Genomic DNA, 19,705 nt, shown 5'->3' on the forward strand with positions numbered 1-19,705 from the left:
TAAAGGGTGCCTTGTTATGTATTTTACCGTAGGGGGGGACACCAATATAAAACAAATACACTAAACAGCTCTGCTTTTCACACTTTTATTTTCTTTACCATATTTTGAAACAATCTTATATAAGCTATATTTTAACTTTAATTTTTCATTGTTATGATTATTTGCAGCTGTTCCCCTGCTTCCTGTTGATACCCACGCACTAGTTACAGGAGGTGCTTTATTCCGGCTCTGCGGAGTAATTCAAGTGTGTGAAAAGGCTCCGCTTGTCAGTCAGACTTTGAACTGTGCACTGGCGCTCATCGCTGCTAATCTCTGACCGCTGCTTGTCATCAACAACGCTGCTGCTGACACTTATTCCCGACGAGCTCAGTTCTGTAGATTAGGATGAACAGTCGCTAACAGGGGCAGGAAACCCGAGGGCAATACCGTAGGGACCGAGCGGAGATTAAACGTTAGCTACACCGTTTAACGTTCACGTTACTCGGGAGTTGCGATGGTCCAGGCAAGGGATATTTTTTTAGCCTTGCTTCTCGTGAGCTGTACAGGTAAGGAAAAAAATCTCACATTTGAATCAAAGTCATCGCTTTTAAGACAGACGTGTTTTTGTTGGTGTTTTGCCATGAATCCCCTTCTATTTCCACCCTTAAAAAAAAAAATGTGACCAGGACCGCAGGCATCTCCTCGCCACCTCCGCCCGCAGGCACTCATTTAGCAGGTGCGACGGTAACGGCACTGCGACTGCTGCTAATTAGCCTACTGACGAGCTGTTTATTTATTTTCTCTTATAAGTAAAAACAGCTTAAAGCTGCCAGCTGCTAATGTGTTACACACTCCCATACATTCAGAGGGGGAGCTTCACTTTGCGTGACCAGCCTGCTCGCTGACTTCGCATAATTGTACATTGAATAAAATATGACACCGAAGAAGAAGAAGAGCCTTTAAATTTATATTGGAGTGGATAGGAGCAGCATGAGAAAAGGGATTTGCAGGGGTGGCATGCATTTCTCTGCATTTGTAGTCGTGTTGATGTGGGCCGTTCTCTCAGCTTGGATGGGACGTGTTTGTTGTTGATGGGGAGTGATGCTGGGCTCTCTGTGTTTGTAGACACACACACACAGAACGGGATACGCACTGAATCACGGGCTTCTGGGTTGAGTCACGGCATCTCAGGTAAAGGTATAATCTGCATAAAAAAATAAATAAAACGCATTTTGGCAGGTACCTCTTCATGTGTACAGGTGCGATGGTAGCATTGAGAAGACGATGATGACTGGATGAAGTGCATGGGCAGTCTGTGAGGGACAGTGTTTGGTCTCTCTGGCACACTGATGCATAGCAAGCACAACTTCTACTCTGAATCATCTGTTATGTAATCTGATGCCACGATAAAGGCTTTGAAATGAGATCCTCTAAGTTGGTAAAATGTGTCGTTATGTAAGTGTAATTGAGGGAGTTTTGTGTGAAATTACATTTTAATAACATCTGCCCGCCCCCCTTTTTATTAACCTTAGTGATTTCACACGTGAGGTGCTTATGTATGAAGTAGTACTCTTAGCTACCCTCACAGGGGCTCAGGATTTTCGTGGGATAGCCTTTTAATCCTTTATGTGCAATCCAGTATGTGCAGGGGTGTTCCTCCATCAGGAGAGGAAAACGCAGAGGGAGTGGAGCTCTCCCTGCTCTGTAATGGTAAACTCTCTTGCAGTATTACAAAAATATTAGGTAAAATAATAATAAGACCTCGATTGCTGGATTAAATTTTCTCTTGTAGAACCATTTGAAGTAGGAGGAAGTAGCAGTAGGAGGAGGTAGTATTTTTATGATGTAATGGAGCAAGTATTTATGTTAACCTCTTAGCATATTTGATTTCAGTAGTTGAGGTGAATGTAGACTTGTGGACTTCCTCTTGGCTCTGTTTTTGACTTTAGAAAACCTATTTCATAACAGGAGAGTTCAGCCAATCACACATCCTTTTCATACCTCATCGGGAGAAACAACAAATTCCATTTTGGTGGTGTAGTGGGTTAAACAGAGGTCCTTTCACCCACGAGAGCTGCGTTTAGATCTCCATCATTGTGTGAAAATCATAATTACAGTAATCTTGATCAGTATTAAACTCACAATTACCTAACGCAGTTGGACAGATTTTGTAGAAGCAGTGTATTAGAAAAAAAAACTTTTCTTTTATTGAAGTTGATTGCTTAAAACTTATTATAATTATGTGAGATTTATCTGTCATTCCATTTTCTTCTGCTTCAGGGGGCTGTCCGAGCTTTCATAGTGGAAGCAGCATGGTATACCCTGGACAGTTCGCCAGTCTATCACAAGACAAAACTGACTAACTATATATATATAAATGTGAAATTAACCAAATCTGCCACTCTCTCATGGGGAGTAAATTTTGACTGAGAGGCCATATTGATTGAAGGGGCTGTGCTGAAAGGCAAAGTAAGGAAGCACAATAATTGTATAGTAATTGTTGAAAGCCAAAAATTAAACTTAATTGCACAGTCGTAGTCGCAGTGCTAGTGAAGTAAAAAGTCAGTGTTTTTTAAAAAAAAAAATTTTTTATGTCCTTACCTTTGCTAGTGTTTTTCTGATGGGAGGAGCTTAGAACCATCCACAGAATAAAACAATGGAAGTAGATTTGGGGTGTGAAAAATGAAACAGACACAGACGTGCCTTAAACCTATATTTTTTTTAAATGGCTACCAGTGGGTGGTTGCACTTGCAAACACTTGCAATCCTATTCACGTTTCATCATAAGCACATTGCGCAAGAGCTGTCCCCTGTATCAGACAACTCCTTTCTTTGGCACAAGAGAAAATCTAATCCAGTGGTCAGTTTCCTGTTATTTTACCTACAATTGTCTAATATATGCAAGAACGTTGCCATTACAGAGCAAGCAGGGCTCCAGTCATTCTGTTTTTCTCTTATGATGGAGGAACACCCTTGCACATACTGGATTGCACATAAAGCGTTAAAAGGCTATCCCACAAAAATCCTGAGACCATGTGAGGGTAGCTAAGATTACTTCTTCTTGACATGACCTTCGACACTCTACTCACCTAGTCATTGTTTACATACAGATTATCTTTTTTTTGTGCTGTTCCAAAAAGCTCCTTGTGATTGCTTTGTTCAGCAGCAGATTGCTGCAGTCAACTGTGGTTTGTATAGAACATGTTGGTTTGCCTGCAAACACTCACCAGTTACTACCCAAGTGCTGTTAAACTTGAATGAACTCCAAGAAATGAAGAATGTTCATCTTCAAAGTAAAAGTTGTGCCTCAGTGCTGCAACCAACACGTTTCAAAAGTCACATCATATACTTTTAAGGCTAGTTGCAGACAATTCCCCGTCTTCCACACAAACTACAGTTGATTGCAGCAATCTGCTAGCAAATTGGCTGGGTAATACATAGTTCTACCTTGTGACTGATGGCCTTCAGATGAGCACCAATTGGTCTCTAGGCCTGTATGACTGAGAGTTTACTCACTTGACCCTGAAGCGTCACACATCCAAAATAGAAAACAAGTTATTGTCACATGGTTAGACAAGGAAAGACCTCATAAATAATTAAAGCAGCTTGAGATCCAACAGACTTCAGTAAAAGTCTGGAAAATGTCCCTAGACTTAACCTCCGTACAAACTTTACTGCTGGGTTTCTGGTCCCATTAACTCATTTTGGATCATTTTCAATGAAAAATATTCCAAAGACTTAATCATGCTATCTTTCACAAGAAGGATTATCCAGGCTATTCTCATTGACTAATGACTTAGCCAATGACTGTGAAGTTCCATAGTCTGATCCACCCACTACGAAACTCCAGCACGGTGAAGATGAATATGTTCATCTCAAGGCTTAACAAACCAATGGGTGATGCCACAGGAGCTTCACCCATCTTTTATACTGTCTGCGCTTAGAACAGAGGGGAAACAAGAGCAATCCTTTTTTAATTTTATTTTTCAAATTTCTGCATAGTGTATTTTAGTAAGTTAGACACAGATGTATTGCTTATTATATAGCATAATAAATCATAGGCGCCCGTGAGTAACTTCAGAAAATCAGAGTAATGAAATGATAGTGTTAGATGAACTAAAAAAAGTTCTTAACATTTTAATAACATGTGCATAATTAAAGCAGCTTTAAACTCTGGAAGTGTCTCGTCTGCTTGATGGAGAATATTTGTTTTTGTATTATTCAGTCTAGCCAAGGCTGATAAAATAATATTTGAGATCAGATAATGGTTAATCTAGAGGTTAAGTTTTGGCAATTAAACAAATGTATTGATGTTACAGATTGCTTAAGGTTGCAACAAAAAAGGGGTTAATTTATGATTTAACTAGTTTAGTTACAAAAAGACGTGGGTGGGTGAGCTTTAAGTATGTTGAGACAGCCTAAGTCTCTGCCATTTGGAGGAGAAAGACTATGCGGGTACGCTTCTTATTGAGGTTTCTCATGTGATGCTCGCTGTCACTGGGTGAAATCGACTGAAAAGGAGTGCACCAAAAACCTCCTAGTGATTGCTTTTTTTGCTAGCAGATTCCCATGGTTGCCTGTGGTTTTTCATGTTTGTTTGCAAATACTAACCATTAGCCGAGCTACTCTAGTCACTTCAAAGTGAATGTTGTGGCTTTTATGTTGGCTGCCATGCTGAGGGAAAACTTATACCTTTAAGGTGTCGCTCTTTTCACAGTTTCACTAGAGCTTGTAGAGTAGCTGTACAGTGTTTCTATCTTCCATGTACACTAGGACTACAGCAATATTCTAAGGACCAAAGAAATCACTACGAGATTTTCGCCAGTCAGTTGGGAAATACGTCTTTCACTGACCGAGGGGTAGACCTTTGTGGTAATCACTTGATGCTACATTGTCACCACTGTCCAAAATAGTGAAGAAGTTGTCACATGTCTGCAAAACATCAGTAGGATGCTGGCAAGATGAATTCCTGGGTGATCTTGTGACTCCTGCAAGAATTTAATTATCATGCAATGTAAGGTTTATATTAACAGTGATGGGTTGAAACTTACCTCATGTGCATATTATTTAAGTAAATAATTGTGATTCTGCTGCCTGGAATTTGATTTTATTTGGAAAATAAACTTGTCAGACTTGGACAAACTATGTAATATTGATATTGTTTCTAAAAACCTTTCCCTCAAATATCTCTTGCATTTTTCATTGCGTAAATATTTTGGCCTCATTTTAAGGTAATTTATGTCAGCCCAGCCAACTAATTGGTTAGATGGACAATTTGGGGTTTGGTTTTGGTTCTGGTTCAGCTCCTCATGCTACGCTGGTAATTCACATTCAACATAGAGTTATGCACAACAGTGGATAATGTAGAGTTATTAAAGCTACGTTAAATATGGGTATAACAGTTACAGGGTACATGTTTTTCACTTCTTATTTTCCACTTCATTGCACTGATAATCATGGTCTATATTCAGTGTATCTGAGTGTAAACTGTCATAACTTCATGATTTATGACTCATAAACTAGTCACATTCTCACATAACTCATATGGCATCACCGAAGCAAAATATTTTTTACATTTCTTTCATTAAAGTATAAAAAAAAGGTACTTTAAAATAGCACTTTTGAACTTCGAGCATGTAAATCAAAGAAAATCTTAATCTTTTTACAGATGATTATATGGTGTAGTTGCAGTATTAGTGACTGAACTGAGATTGAGGAAGGATTAACCCTCTTTTCTCTATCTCTTTCCCACTCCTGATGGCTGCATGCTCAATGGGCCCGTTGAGCTGCTTGACATGATTATTAATTGATCCTCTTTGAACTGATAACTGGGATATGGAATCATTTCGGAAAATGAAACATAGCCTCGGAACTTAAAGTGAGAGAATTTAAGGAGAATTGGGCAAGATAAGAGATGACTTCCCAGTGTCCTCAATGTGTGAAACTGATGAATGAAGTGCAGTTCTGCAGTTTGACCCTGCAGTTTGGATCCTTTGACCATGCAAATGTGCCTCTCTGGTTTACAGCAGGATTGTTTCACTTAGCTTGTGTTACATCATCAGTCAGATCATGTGGAAATCATGACGTTGCTCCATGCTGCACCATACAAAGCAAGATGGAAGCATAGACGACTCTAGGCTGACTAACAAAAGCTCCAGACTTCTGACTTAGCTTCATGAGGGAAAAAATCCAATAGTTCCATCTTAATAAAGCCAGTAGATTGTGGCACATTGTGTACTGGCAGCACTGTTTGCCATATTGAGATTTTATTTGGGACGTCCACTAAAATAGATTTCCCTCCCCCAAAACACACACTACAGTCACCTACGTGACTACAACCAATCATTTTACAAAATTATATAACCCCACTGAGAACAGAGGCCTTAACAGTGTGTCTCTGGCCTAATACTGTTTGTATCTTGGTTCAGCATAGTCATACCTTGCACAAAGACGATAGTTCCATACAATCAGGACTCCAGCTTCTGTTTTTGTTATTGTTAAAGTTCTTTTTTGATCTTGTCTGATATAATATTTAGAATTTCAAAATAATTGTCTTTAAATTGTTTGTGTTGCCAGCTAGCGTCAGTCATTTGTTGATGTTAAAAGGATGTTATTCAAGCTCAAATGAAAGATTATTTGGCAATTTTCTTTGGATAACTAAATTTAACAATTATCTAAATGTGTAATTTTGATAAATTCATCTTTTTTGTGGACATTATATAGGGTTGCTTGACTGCCCTATATAATGCCCCCAACATATTAAACCAAATGTCTTTGACTGTGACCAGGATGGACAAGATTAGAAATGAGTATTTCAGAGGGACAGCACGGGTTGAGCAGTTTGTAAACAAAGTCAAAGAGGCAAGTTTGAGATGGTTTGGACATGTGCAGAGGAGGGATAGTGGATATATTGGAGGAAGGATGTTGACTATGGAACTGCCAGGGAAAAGAAGGAAGTGCAAAGCATTGGTGTGACAGAAGACGATGCTAGGGATAGGGTGAGATGCAGGCATATGTCTGCTGTGGACCAGCCAAAAGACAAAGAAGATCAAAGCAAATGTATTTGTGTCCAGGGTTATCATTTATTAATTAAAACTGTAATAGGAATGCTAGTGTAATGTGTATCTGAAGACTTTACTAAACCTACTAAACCTTGGACTTCTAGTGTCAAGACAATCTCTGCAAAATTGTGTTAAATGTTGGATTTGAAGGAAATCTATCTGAGTAATCCAGCCAGCCACAGTGGATAAAAGGCTAAGCCCATATCTTATCACCTCCAGTTTCAGTTATTTTTGTTTTGTCTTATCAAATAACTTAACCTGCCATCATATGAGTGTCCACTGACAGTCTACTGCTAAGCTTTAGAGGATGTTTATTGAACCCGAATTTGTTTCGCTATGTAACAGATTATGGAGACAAACAACTACTGCAGTGGGAACAGTTTCTGGGAGACAGTTGTCAGCTATTCATTTTTCAAGTGTTTTATTTGTTGAGACGTTCAATTTCAAAAATTTATTCTGTTACTTTAACTGTTAAACAGTCCATGATGCCCGTTCCCTTACTCAGTAGCGCTGATACCTCTCACACATCATTTTTAACATTCTCATAGAATCTAAGGTTTTCACCCAGAATTAGGATGAAGCAGCAAGGGAGGGGGTGACTGTGTTTTTATTCAAGCCAGGACTGCTTGACTCTTTGGTGATGGGGACTGGATTAGACAGATCCAGGTCTGAGAGAGTTGAGGAGATTCAGTGCCTAAGGACGTTAAAAAAGATAGCATTACACGTGCATGTTACCCTGTGAGATACTGTAGGAGGAACATAAACATCCTTTCCTAAGGGTGTGCTCACAGAAGACTCACAGGCTGTGGGCTTAGTTTTTATTTATTTTTCTTTTTGAGTGATTAGCTTCTGCTGGGGTACAGATCTTACAGCATTCCTGGGAGTTTTGACTTAATATATCTGGGATTAATATTAATCAAATTTAATTTAAAAGTATGAAACAGGTTAAAGTAAACTGAACAGAGTGGCCTGGGAGGCAAGCTGGGTTTGCCTTGTTTTTAATGTATATGAGCAGGAAAAATCTGCTTCAGACACTGCTGAACATTAGAGTAACTTCAGACTGTTCCAGCTTCTCTCAGATATAGACATGCTAATATCTCAGCACTTGCATGAAATTAGGGCAATGTGTCCTTGTCATTCATTGAATTAACAGAACACAGTATCCCGGTGGACATGTAACCCTAAACTCAAACCTTTAGGCGTTATTCTCTCTTCTTTGAAGTTTTCCCTTTGTGGAATTTTCAAAATTTTGAGTATCAGTTATCTACTTGGAGTAGGCAAGTCAATTTAATGCTCTAATTCCATCCAATGTTTTAAGGGAGATATGTTATAATTAAATGTTTGCAAACAGTTAAGGTTGTCAGTGGGTATAATAGAACTGATCAAAACCACTAGTCCTGTTTTACCAGAGTTGACCAGTTCCCCTTATCTATTTAAATACTTGATGCACTTTCAAAATGTGTCACCTTTTCTCTCCTGGCTATTCACCCCTAAATAAAGACTTATTTTGCCTTGCTTAGGATGATATGAAGTGAGTACCTGCTGGCTCTGTTTGGCCTTTCTGTGCCCTATTTGGCAGTTAGAGAAGCCAGGAGAGACAGCACTCCTGTGACCCAAACTAAATCATCACAGCCTCGTCTGTGGCCCATGTGGCCCCCTGAAATAAGAGATGGGCTTACAATCATGTCATGTCCGTGCTGGGAGGAACTGTGTCCCACTTTACATGAGATGCAGATGAGCCTCCTCAGCTTGAGCTTACAGAGTCTTATCAAGCTTACAGTATGTCTGATTTAAGAAAATGGGTGTCTCATCTTTCCATAATAAAGTAACATGCTGTTGGCTAGGATTTGGCTCTCAACTTCTTTTGTGTAGCGTGAAGGGAAGCAGTGTGTGCGTCTTCTCATGCATCCATGCACATCGTGGTGCATTCATTACCGAAACACTGTAGGATGCATCACCATGCATAAAGCAGGGAAAATTTGGATTGCTATGCCCTAGGCTTTCTTTTGATTCAGTCACTAAAGTGTGTCACCCTCTCTAACATTATACTCCTCTACAGGGTTAGTCATTGCCTGGCAACTTAAAGATACCTCTATTTCTGCCAGTCTTGACATGTGGTAATATAATTATGGAAAAATTCCATCACAGTGGTACCACTAGAGGTTTCTACTAGTGTGGAAAGATGAAAAATGTAGTCTTAACATTTAAAATCTTTTAAATACTGTAAAATTGTGCATTTTGTGTTTTTGATGTTTGACCATTTTTATATATATATATATATATATATATATATATATTAGGGGTGCAACGATACACAAAATTCACGGTTCGGTTCGGTTCGATACTTTGGTGTCACGGTTCGATATTTTTTCGATACAAAAGAAATGTTCATGCCTTTTTAATTTGTCATTTATTAAAATTATAAATATATATTTTAACTCAAAAGTACAGTTTTTAAATTTAACCCTAACCCTTGTGCGTGTTTTTTATTTTGACAGCGAATGTGCACCTGCGGACCACTTATGTGTAGCCCTGGTTATTTAGCTCATCATATTGCAGCCACAGAAATTCTTTTGTCCATGAAACCATAAAGCTGCACTTTCTTTTTGCCTTATAGTCTGATTTGTCATAACTTCTCCGTTTTGTGGTAAGCTTTTCTTTGGCTGTCACTTCTTCACCCTGACCTGTCTTATTTGGCTCAGCAGAACTGAAATGCTTTTACACGCTCACTCACATAAGCTCAGCGATTCTCTGCGCGATCAACCTCTCACATGTTTAAGCTTGCTGCGGGAGATTTCACTTGTCATGTTTGCATAGTAAGCTAACGATTAATAAGACGATGTCAGAGGAATTGGTGCACAAATTATCATCACTCACAGATCAGTGCTGTCGCTCTCTATACACAGTTCGCACGATTGCAAAGTGAAAGCAAAAAAACAAGCGCAAATTCAAACGCGACTTCAATATGTCACATATTGACAGTGGCTCACCGATGCCAATGACATAATTACCCAGCTACATTTCTGAAAGAATGCAAAAGCACTGACATATATTTTTCCTACAATAGCCCGACGGGCAGGGAAGAGATAGATTTTGGTAGCCCGACTGAAAAAATCGCTAGCTCCGGGACGTCGGGCTAGCGATATTGCAAGCCCTGTATCTGATTGAGGAATCACTCATCTTTGGAAAAGAGAGTTTATTACAGAGAAATGGCTCTTTCCAAAATAAAAGCTATACTATCCGCTTCTTCTGGGCTATATTCTCAGCAGCATAAGGAGAATCATGTGCTAACAGCTGTCTAAATGACTCGGCTAAAGTTAGTAGCATGCTTGTTGTTTTTGTCTTTGCACTAGGATGATGTCGGCGTAAATGTGCAGTCATATTCGTTGTGTTCCCACTAGTGCTTTCAGGTTAATCTCGTTGAAATGACCTTAACGCCACAACACGGCAAATCTCCGTTAACGAGCTACCTCCGATCGCTCCGTGCATGGGGCTAGATGGCAAACACGTTAACGAGCTAACTGCGCTAACACACTAGTTCACACCAATGTAATTGAGCATTGCATGGCACATCCAACATACTGTTTTACTTTAGTCCATGACTCGCTTACCTTCAGGGTCATACGTCACATGAAAACCAAAATAATTCCAAACGCCAGATCTGAATGTTGCAAGTAGAGCTTAACTTCTGTCTCGCTAGCTTGCCCTGCACTCTTCCTTCTGACTATGCTGTCTGTGTTGAGCGCTCAGTGGATCTGCGCTCGACAGTGCAGCCTAGGCGGAGTAGTCGAACACAGATTCACTGAGCGCTCAACACAGACAGCATCGTCAGAAGGAAAATTGATAAAATAAATTACAAATGTTGTATTGTTCGATACATATGCGTACCGAACCGAAAGCACTGTATCGAACGGTTCAATATCGATACGAATATCGTTGCACCCCTAATATATATATATATATATATATATATATATATTAAAAAATGTCAAAGAATCTGCTACCTTAATCAGTGAAAGTTAGAGGGCTAATGGTCACCACCTGCTTGAAGGACTTGTGGAAAATTGTAAAGTAAGTTATCCAAGCCAGAGCTGCCCTGCTCAAGACAGAAAATCAACTTGCAATTGCTTTTCTGGGTGGCTGCTACACCCAGTTAGCTGGAGACAATGCAAAATTGTAAATGAAAAAAGACAAATTCGAGAGTAGATACAAAGAAATCACCATATTATTAGAGAATCAGAAGGCTAACACTTTATTCTCCAACCTACCCTGTGTTCTAAAGCTTTAATAGTAATTAAAAAAAAAAGCTAGTAAGCCATTACAACTAGATTTTGAATGTCAACCAAAAGAACAAGACGAGATTGACATTTATGTGAAACTAGGTTACACGGAATTTGATTCTACTCTGAACAGGGCACACGCCTACTTCATCAATGTAAGACACTTTTTTTCCATTTTAAAGTTTTTCATTGACTTTTCTGTGCTAAAGATGAATCATGACCTGAAATGAGCCCCCTGTGTACCATGCAAAATAGGGCCCAAATTTAGACTTTTTCAGAAACTTTGACTCAAGGCCACTTTCCAGTTATTTACACTAATAGCAGTACTTCAAATAGCAGTTGAAGAACTAGTCTTAGAACATATAGCTTAAGTTATGTATGTCTAATAGCTAGATCACTAATTCTTCTAAAGTGGAAGGATGCAACATCACCCACCCATACTCAGCTGGATCAGAGATCAGTTGCAGAGTAATTTTAAAGGGGCTCCATTGACTCAAAAATCTGTTGGTATTAATATAGATTAAATGTGCTGTAAGACAATTTACCTGTTATACCCAGTCATTTGTAGTAAAATATTGTATGTGGTGTTTTGTAATGAAATAATAAAGCAGATTTTCTTATCCCTCTGCATTTCATCATCAATAATAGTATACTTTCTGTATACCCTATTTTCAATCTTTATCTATATTTTTGTGCTTGTCTTAGTGTAGAAGCAAAATGATTTAAAAAAAAAAAAAAAATCTATCACTGAACTAGTGCAGTGACACTCATTCAGGAGGAAAAAAAAGCTAATTAGATCACAGTAAGAAGGCTCTATCTCCAGGGGGGCATTAGCAGCTATAGCTATATCTGATCCATTCAACATGCAGGATTCACTTTGGAATAATGACAGTGAGTTCACAGACAAGCATTACTCCCTAAACCTACAGAAAATAAACAGTCACAAAACTATACAGTGTTAAAACCCCGTTTTGCCACATGTAATGGTTTTACATGTGGCAGGGGTTATGTGATGTAATCCATACATGTGGAAAACCAAGCATGTTGATAATTTTTAATGTAATAATAAACAAATGACCCTTACAATTTGCATAAAAATCAATAACCTTGTATTCAAAAGTACTTTATGCATATTCTTAATCAGCTTTTTGTAGATTTATTAGCCTGTAGCCATAGGGATGAGTTAAATGTCATATTATTGTCAAGTTAATTATATTTTATGGGTAAATGTTTCAGTATTAGGATTTTAAGAGCATTAGAAGAGAGGAAAATTTAGAAAGTGATATCACTGGGGCTGGGAATTAACCTCATTTCATTCTCATTCATGCAGAGCAATCTTAAAATTATGTAATGGATATGCCCAAAGATAGAGAGAAACCTACATGGCAACATGGACCCTATTTTTAATTCTTAGCAGAACTTTTTTATCTCCTGGAACTGTAGGTGCACTGACGTGGTAAAAAAAAAGTGTTCATTTTGATTCCAATATGTAATATTTACAGATAATTTCTGATCAGTTTGCTTGATTACTTGATTCTGATTGTATCATTGTGTGATAATTGGCTGTCTGCTTTATTTCTAGCTGTGCGAAAACCACTGTGGACTGTTTTGGCAATCCTCCTATTGAAATTTGAGCAGGATGAAGATTTTACACTGTACACTCTGAGATCTTAACGTCCACTTCGACCTTTTGTTATTTTGACACTGGATGCAAGCCCGTGGTCGTTGATCTCAATGAATAATGAATAACTGATGCTAAGAAAACTATACCATGTCCTTGTATTTGCTTTCTTACTGCTTGCACTCTACTGCCATGCGTTTTCATATTTGTTCTCCAGTTGACAGACATTTCACTTCAATTCGAGGTGTTTAACTTCTAACTGAAATGCTTTCCACTGTATTTCCTCTAACAGGGAGTCGCAACAACCCTTTTTCCCCAACAGAGTAGCTTCACTAGGAGTGTGTAGCACATGAAGAGGTTCACTCTATTTACCACAGACCCCAACCATTTTCATTCACACTGTAACTAATCAAATGTAACCACAGAAGTTTGGGTGTGGAAGCAATTTTCTGAAGCTGTTGAAGGCCATTTTATTTTGTTTTTATTGGGAGCACTAGATTCCTGACATTAACTGGCAGTGTTATGGTCAGCTTAACAGAACACTTTGTGGAATTCCTAAACCTGGCACCCACACCCATTGGTTAGGAGGTGCAGCTGGAAAACTCAGTTGTCCATCTGAGTCAGAGACCATTGGAGTGCTACAATGACAGGCTGCAGGTGATGGATGGGATGTGATCTGAAATGCTGAAGGCTGTTTAGATATTGTTGGGCTCTCTAGGACCAGTACACCATCACATCTCCATTTCTGTGTTGTTAGTCCACCACGTTATTGGAGTTGAGTCCAAAACCCTGTTTTACGCTGCTGGAGATTGACGTCACTTGCGTTAAGAGGAACAACTCCTAATTAAGAACTCGCTATTGAAGGCTGTAATTATACTGATAGTCTGTTCCTGCAAAAAATAATATTGTGTGTGTTTTTTTGTTTTTTGTTTTTTTTTTTTCCGGAAAGATAGAGAGCTACATATAGTCATAGATTTTTTTTTTTTCCATTCATTGATCTTGCGTGCTGTGTTAAAACACTTAGGCATAGTGGCAAAGTCATATAATGGTAGGGTAAACTCCGCACACATAATGTTCTGCCAGTAATTCCACATCAGTCTTCTGGCTGTGGACATTGATATGGATGCTTTGGGATAGTGAGTCTGACATTTATTGACAAACCTAGGAAAAAACTAAGAATCTCAACATAGCTCTGGAAATTCCATCATTATATTTTTTGCAATAAAACTATCAACCTAAAAGTCGAATCACACATTAATAGATAGATATGCAGCTCTTGTAAATATTTGGTGCCCTAAAAAGTGCTGATGACTCATAACTCATGAAATTTCACTTTAAATCTTGACAAATAGCTTTTTATGTTTTGAACATTACTGATCAAGCAGTGACATTAAACTGTCTGAGTACTAACCCATCAAGAAACACTTGGTAGTATTTGTTTAGTGCTGGTTCACTGATATCATATTAAAGTATCATTGCTCAAAAACTAAATGAAAAAAAAAAAAAGCCATTACACTTCATCATTTTCTTCATTTAATATAAATTAATCATAAAAAACGAGCTGTAGATAAAGAGTAGTTGACGAATTAGAAAACGGTTCTTCACCCCAGAGACAATTGATATGATAAATCCTATATAGACTTATTAAATAATTAAAATATGTCCTCTGTATTACTTTATTGATAGGGAATATTTTTATTGTTATTAGTGGTGCTTCTAAATATCCAGAATCCAAACAATGATACCTAGTTACAGCAGAAAAGAGTAGTTAAAAAAATCAACCAGTAGTCTATAAAGCTTACCACTTGATTTACCCTAAGTAATGTTTGATACTAAAATGCAGTATCCAAACAGAATTTGTATAATACAGAGCTTTCTTTGAACCTAACTTTTTTTCTATTTTTAATGCCGTGCTGTGAGCTTGGCATCTTGTCTTGCTTGTCTGTCTTGCTCTGTTTTACCCTGTCTCTCACACTGCTCCCTAAAGGATCCCTACTCAGTATGACTCATTGACTTCCACTGGCTGAAAGCTGTCTTGCTCTCTTTGCCAGCAGAAGCCGGATGTGTCATGAACCCCATCGTGCATCTTTTCCATAGATGCCACAGCAGATGAAAATTGCTCTGAAGCAAATAATCTCACAACACCAGTCACGGTGACCAAGCCAGTGAGGGGGCGGGTCATCTATGCATCCTTAATATGTTTGAAACTGGGAGTAAAACATGAAAACCGCCAATAAGAACCATTGCCATCTTCCCAAGATTATCTTTATAGTTTTGGTATTGTATTTAATGCTACTGTACTTTTGGTTGTGATTATAAAGCTTCAGTATAGAGCAGCTCAAAACAAGGGTTGTCCTCAAATGTTAACAGTCCCTTAAAATGGTGTTGATTTACTTAACCCAAACCCTGTTAGATTTTTATGGTGGTGTATTCCTCAGAGCATATCTTTGTCAAGCTAAATGCATTTTAAACCAATGGGAGACTGGCACAACAAACAAATCAGAACATGTTTTTATTTTTCACATTTGCATTTCTTATTAATGAACCATTATTGCAGTGAATAATAATCTAAAAAAAAAAAAGTAAAAAGAAAGCACATGTGTGATGAGGCTGCATGTATGCTGTTAGCAAACAGTAATCATCCCCTGTATCCTCAGTGGCATACTAGTGACTTGAGTGCATATTCCCAGTGGAGATTCCTTCACAACACCCACCATTAGTGGAAAGAGGAATATGCCCGTGAAGGACTTTTCTCTACCTTATGACAGCACATGGCTGCTTTCTCTGCATGAGTGGCTGCAATAACAGTTAAAACACATTTTGACTGAACAGGGTCAGGGCTCTGTTTCACTAGTAGTGCTGCCACCATGCTGAAACATTAAGTATTATTGACATCAGCTGCTGTGAGATTCAGAACACTGGTGTGAGTGAACCATATTGATAAAGATGTGCATACAGTTGTTTGTGTGCATTAGGTTTATTGATGGGAAGAGGCTGAGTCAAATAAAAGTGCCCCTGTCATTTTTTTGTATTATGGCCTTGAGTATTATGTTGCAATACTTAAACTATTCAGAGTTGGTCTTTCATTTCCATTTACTGGACCTTTAGGCACTGTATTTGTTGGCATTCAATATAAAAGTACTTTTAAAAGTTTATGCTGATGCCTTGATCCAGCTGTCCAGGTATTCATATGAACAAAAAAGTAGTTTTAGTCATATATTCTGAGGCTCTTTCTTAAACAATGATGTAACAGTTACATCAGTTAATGCCTATCACAGAACATAGCAATGGCTATGTACAGTAGGGTTGCCACGATTAGTCGACTAGTCACGATTACCATCGACGACTAATTTAATAGTCGAGGCATCGTTTGAAGCTTTGTAAGATCCCAAAAGACGCAGGAATAAGTAGTAGGATTTAAGAGTGTAATAACAGACTGAAACAGAAGATGGCAGCACTGCATGTACAAGGATGCCAGCTGCCGTTAAACCCCAAAGAAGAAGAAGCAGTGTCCCAGAATTCATAGCGCGGCCCTGCTCAGTTTCCAACAATGGCGGCAGCTAGTTGGTTTTAATATTACTCTTATTATTCTTTATAGGTCACAAAATAAACTTTTAACATATTTTCAGGCGCGAATGTAGCTGTGTAAACCTCAAATATCTGCTCAGTTTATCAAGACACAACATATTTTCAAAAGCGCTCCAACGTTTTCGGAGACGTCTGTTATCCACCAGCTCGATAGCTAGCCGGGGTTCAAGGCTTACTAGAGCCCGTGAGAACACCGGACTCCCGGCAAATCGTTTTCAAACCCACCGCCGTCTTTCGTTACTCAGGTTAAACATGATATATAAGTCACTTCGATAACTTAAAAATGTTATTGTTTGGCTTTTTTCAGTATTTTATTTGTTCCTGAGTAAATCGGTTTGGCTGAGATAAAGTTATAATTTTTACACAGCTGAATAAACGTCAAGCAGACAACTGATTATCAGAAGTGTGAGATGCTTGAGAATATACTCCAGTGTCCTGTTATATTTTAGATAGCAAGGAGCAGACAGCTGAGTTTATTAAACTCACAGATCACAATCTGCAAATTTCATTAAAATTTAATAAACTATCATCTTGTCTTTATTTTTAGTTAGCACATACCTTAAGCACTTAAAGCTGTAAGCTAATGATAGTTATATAAGAGCAGATGGATGCTGGTGCAATAAGCTGTACGTTTTACGTCCAATGGATGCATGATCTGATTAGTCGACTTTTAGTATTGCCTTGTATTCCTGAACTCAAAGGACCCTCATTTAATGTAGCAGATCTACAATCATATTCATCAAGAAAAAAAAATATTAATTTCATTTGGACTGCACTATATGCAGTTTGTGTCCAAATCATTGCAGTTTAATGTGTTGCCCAGCCCTTAATTAGAAAATAAACATGGAGGAATGCAGCATTGAAATTCTTTTGCAACATGAGACATCGTGATTGCAGGGCTCTATCACAGAGCTGTTGTGTTGCTTTAGGTTTTTTGGTGGTTTTTCAGTGATAGGTTGACAGATTTTCCCACAATTCCAGGATGCTGTGGGCTGAGGCGACTGTGGTTACTCTGCTAGTGTCTCGTTTAAATAGCCAGCGACAGTGGCCATCATAAACAAGCTGGAGCTACACAGGGGTAAAAATGTATGCTGTTGTCACAATAATTGGTCTCAGCCTGATCTGTGTGTTGTGCAAATTATGAGAGCATACAGAAATAATCAGGAGGCTCAGAAGAGCAGTAAAAACCATGAATACATTTATTATTGACAATAGGTGATAAGGGAAGTCATCATACTTCTAAAGGGTCCACCAAAACAGACTTTTTTTTTTTTTTTTTTAGCCTCTCCAAACACTAAAATCTCACCATATGGATGAGTCAACAAAAAACTCCACTAAAAGGTGCACTTTTAATGGGGTGTGACAGCATTACTGTGCCTTCAGTACACTAATACCTGCAGATTACACCCACAGAGTACTACAATAAACTTAAAAAATGTGTCACAACTGTATTACACATGGAATCAGGGGTGATTTATTTGTGTTCTTGTAGAATCTCACAGAGGTTGCGGGATTTTGCATCCTCTGTGTTGCAAATGAATGGTTTTGAAGCAATTACATGCAAACAGTTGCAGCTTTCATGCCTCTATTTAACTTGCTGAATAATATCTCACAGTGCTAGAGGAGGAGAAAAAGTAGTAGAAGTAGTAGTAGAACTTGTAGAACCTCCATTTGATTAAAAAACATATATTGTAGTGTCTTTGGTACTATATTGTGAATATGTGGGGTCTCCTTACATGATTGTAATAAATTATTTCAGTCTGATTTTTTTTCTTTTTCCTTTGGAAAATTTGTGTCTGAGACATTTTGAACATGACTTACATGAAAACTTTTATTTAATATATCCCCTCACTTGGGAATGACCTGAGTTTCTCAAAGGGAAAAAAAAGAAGACCTAAACTGACTTCCTCAGATGACTTACATTTCCGACTTCTGAATTTCCCAGGCTTTTTACTGCTGACAAATGTATTCTGTTAGCACAGCTCACAGGCTTTGTAACAGAACATTGAATGAACTACAGCTCGAACGTGCAGCGTATACTGCCTTCCTTCTACCTCAGGCTGAATTTAATGAATTGTAAGCTGGGAAACTGAATCTGTACCAATCAGGTAGCTTGACTGTTTTTTATCATTTGAAGGTCAACCAAATGAAATGCTCCGGTAACTATCCATAACAAATCATAGCAAATATAGTGATTTTTCTTTTTTTTTTTTTTTATACATATCATCAGCATAACTGCCTTGAAATACATTTCCACTGATAATGAAATAAAAAGCATGATAATGAAAACACTCACGTATAATCAAGGTATTAAAGGATCTAAAAGGCATTGTGTTGCTAATAGTTGTAAAAAATTCTAGTGCCTAGATTAATGGCAGTGAAAGTGTTCCCTCTTTGTGGACGTCTCTGGAGATCCTAGCTCTTAGAAACAGGGAAGTTAACTCTCTGGAGGCTAGCCCTGTCCCAGTGTCTATTTTTATAGTCCAGTCTCTGATTGGCCAAGAAGGTGTGTATGTGTGGAAGCTAATGTTGTGTCATAAGGTGCCTCTGTGCCATCTGTCGCCCTCAGTGGAACCATCGTGTAGCCCGACCACGCCTTGTCAGTCTGTCTCAAAGAATGCAGAACACAACCTTGGGCTTTCCTTGCTCTCTTTTACTGACAGCTATACCGCAAACATGATGGAGATGCTTCTAAAGAAGAGAAATAAAAACCTTTTTGAAGTGAAAAAGATTCTTTTTTTTTCGTGTCGTTCATTTGAGAAGCTTTATGTAGTGCGATGAAGTGAATTGAATGTTAATACAATTTTTCTTTTTTTCTTTTTTTTTTTTTTAAATGTGTGTTAGCTCTTTGGATTTGTACAGAAAGGAATGCCTGATGTTAAATGCCAACATTAACCATGGACAGATTTCTTAGCAGGTGTAGTAACAGGTTGTTCATGAGTCACTGCTTGTCTAGTCTATGTGTCGAATATGAACTTGTCTGACTATAAGTGTTAAATAACTGAATCACAACATTTGTGTTACAGACTTGGCGGACCGAAAGATAACACAAAACAGATGACTTTATCACGCTGCGTGATCGTCTCTTGTCATAACTGTCTTTTCTGCCTAAACCTGAACCTTTCCACCAACTTGTTCAGCTTTTGCCTGAACAAGCACACCTGTGTCTAAAAACT

The 19,705-nt window shown here is 38.3% G+C and overlaps 1 protein-coding gene across 17 annotated transcripts in view; it reads left to right on the plus strand.

Annotated features, from left to right (window-relative positions):
* Window positions 1–232: 232 nt before the first annotated feature.
* ncam1b (neural cell adhesion molecule 1b) overlaps window positions 233–19,705 on the plus strand; it is an 81,577-nt gene continuing 62,104 nt past the window's right edge. For 6 of the 17 annotated variants that reach the window (XM_040009699.1, XM_040009702.1, XM_040009701.1 and 3 more), the window contains exons 1-2: window positions 233–545; window positions 1,105–1,170. In XM_040009699.1, coding sequence (XP_039865633.1) covers window positions 494–545; window positions 1,105–1,170 — 118 coding nt within the window. In that variant the 5' untranslated portion in view covers window positions 233–493. The remainder of the gene's footprint in view (window positions 546–1,104; window positions 1,171–19,705) is intronic. The other 11 variants (XM_040009703.1, XM_040009704.1, XM_040009709.1 and 8 more) reach the window with 5 other exon arrangements.

The sequence above is a fragment of the Simochromis diagramma genome, unplaced genomic scaffold (genome assembly GCF_900408965.1).
Source record: "Simochromis diagramma unplaced genomic scaffold, fSimDia1.1 OVJJ01000344.1, whole genome shotgun sequence".
NCBI classification, from domain to species: domain Eukaryota; kingdom Metazoa; phylum Chordata; class Actinopteri; order Cichliformes; family Cichlidae; genus Simochromis; species Simochromis diagramma.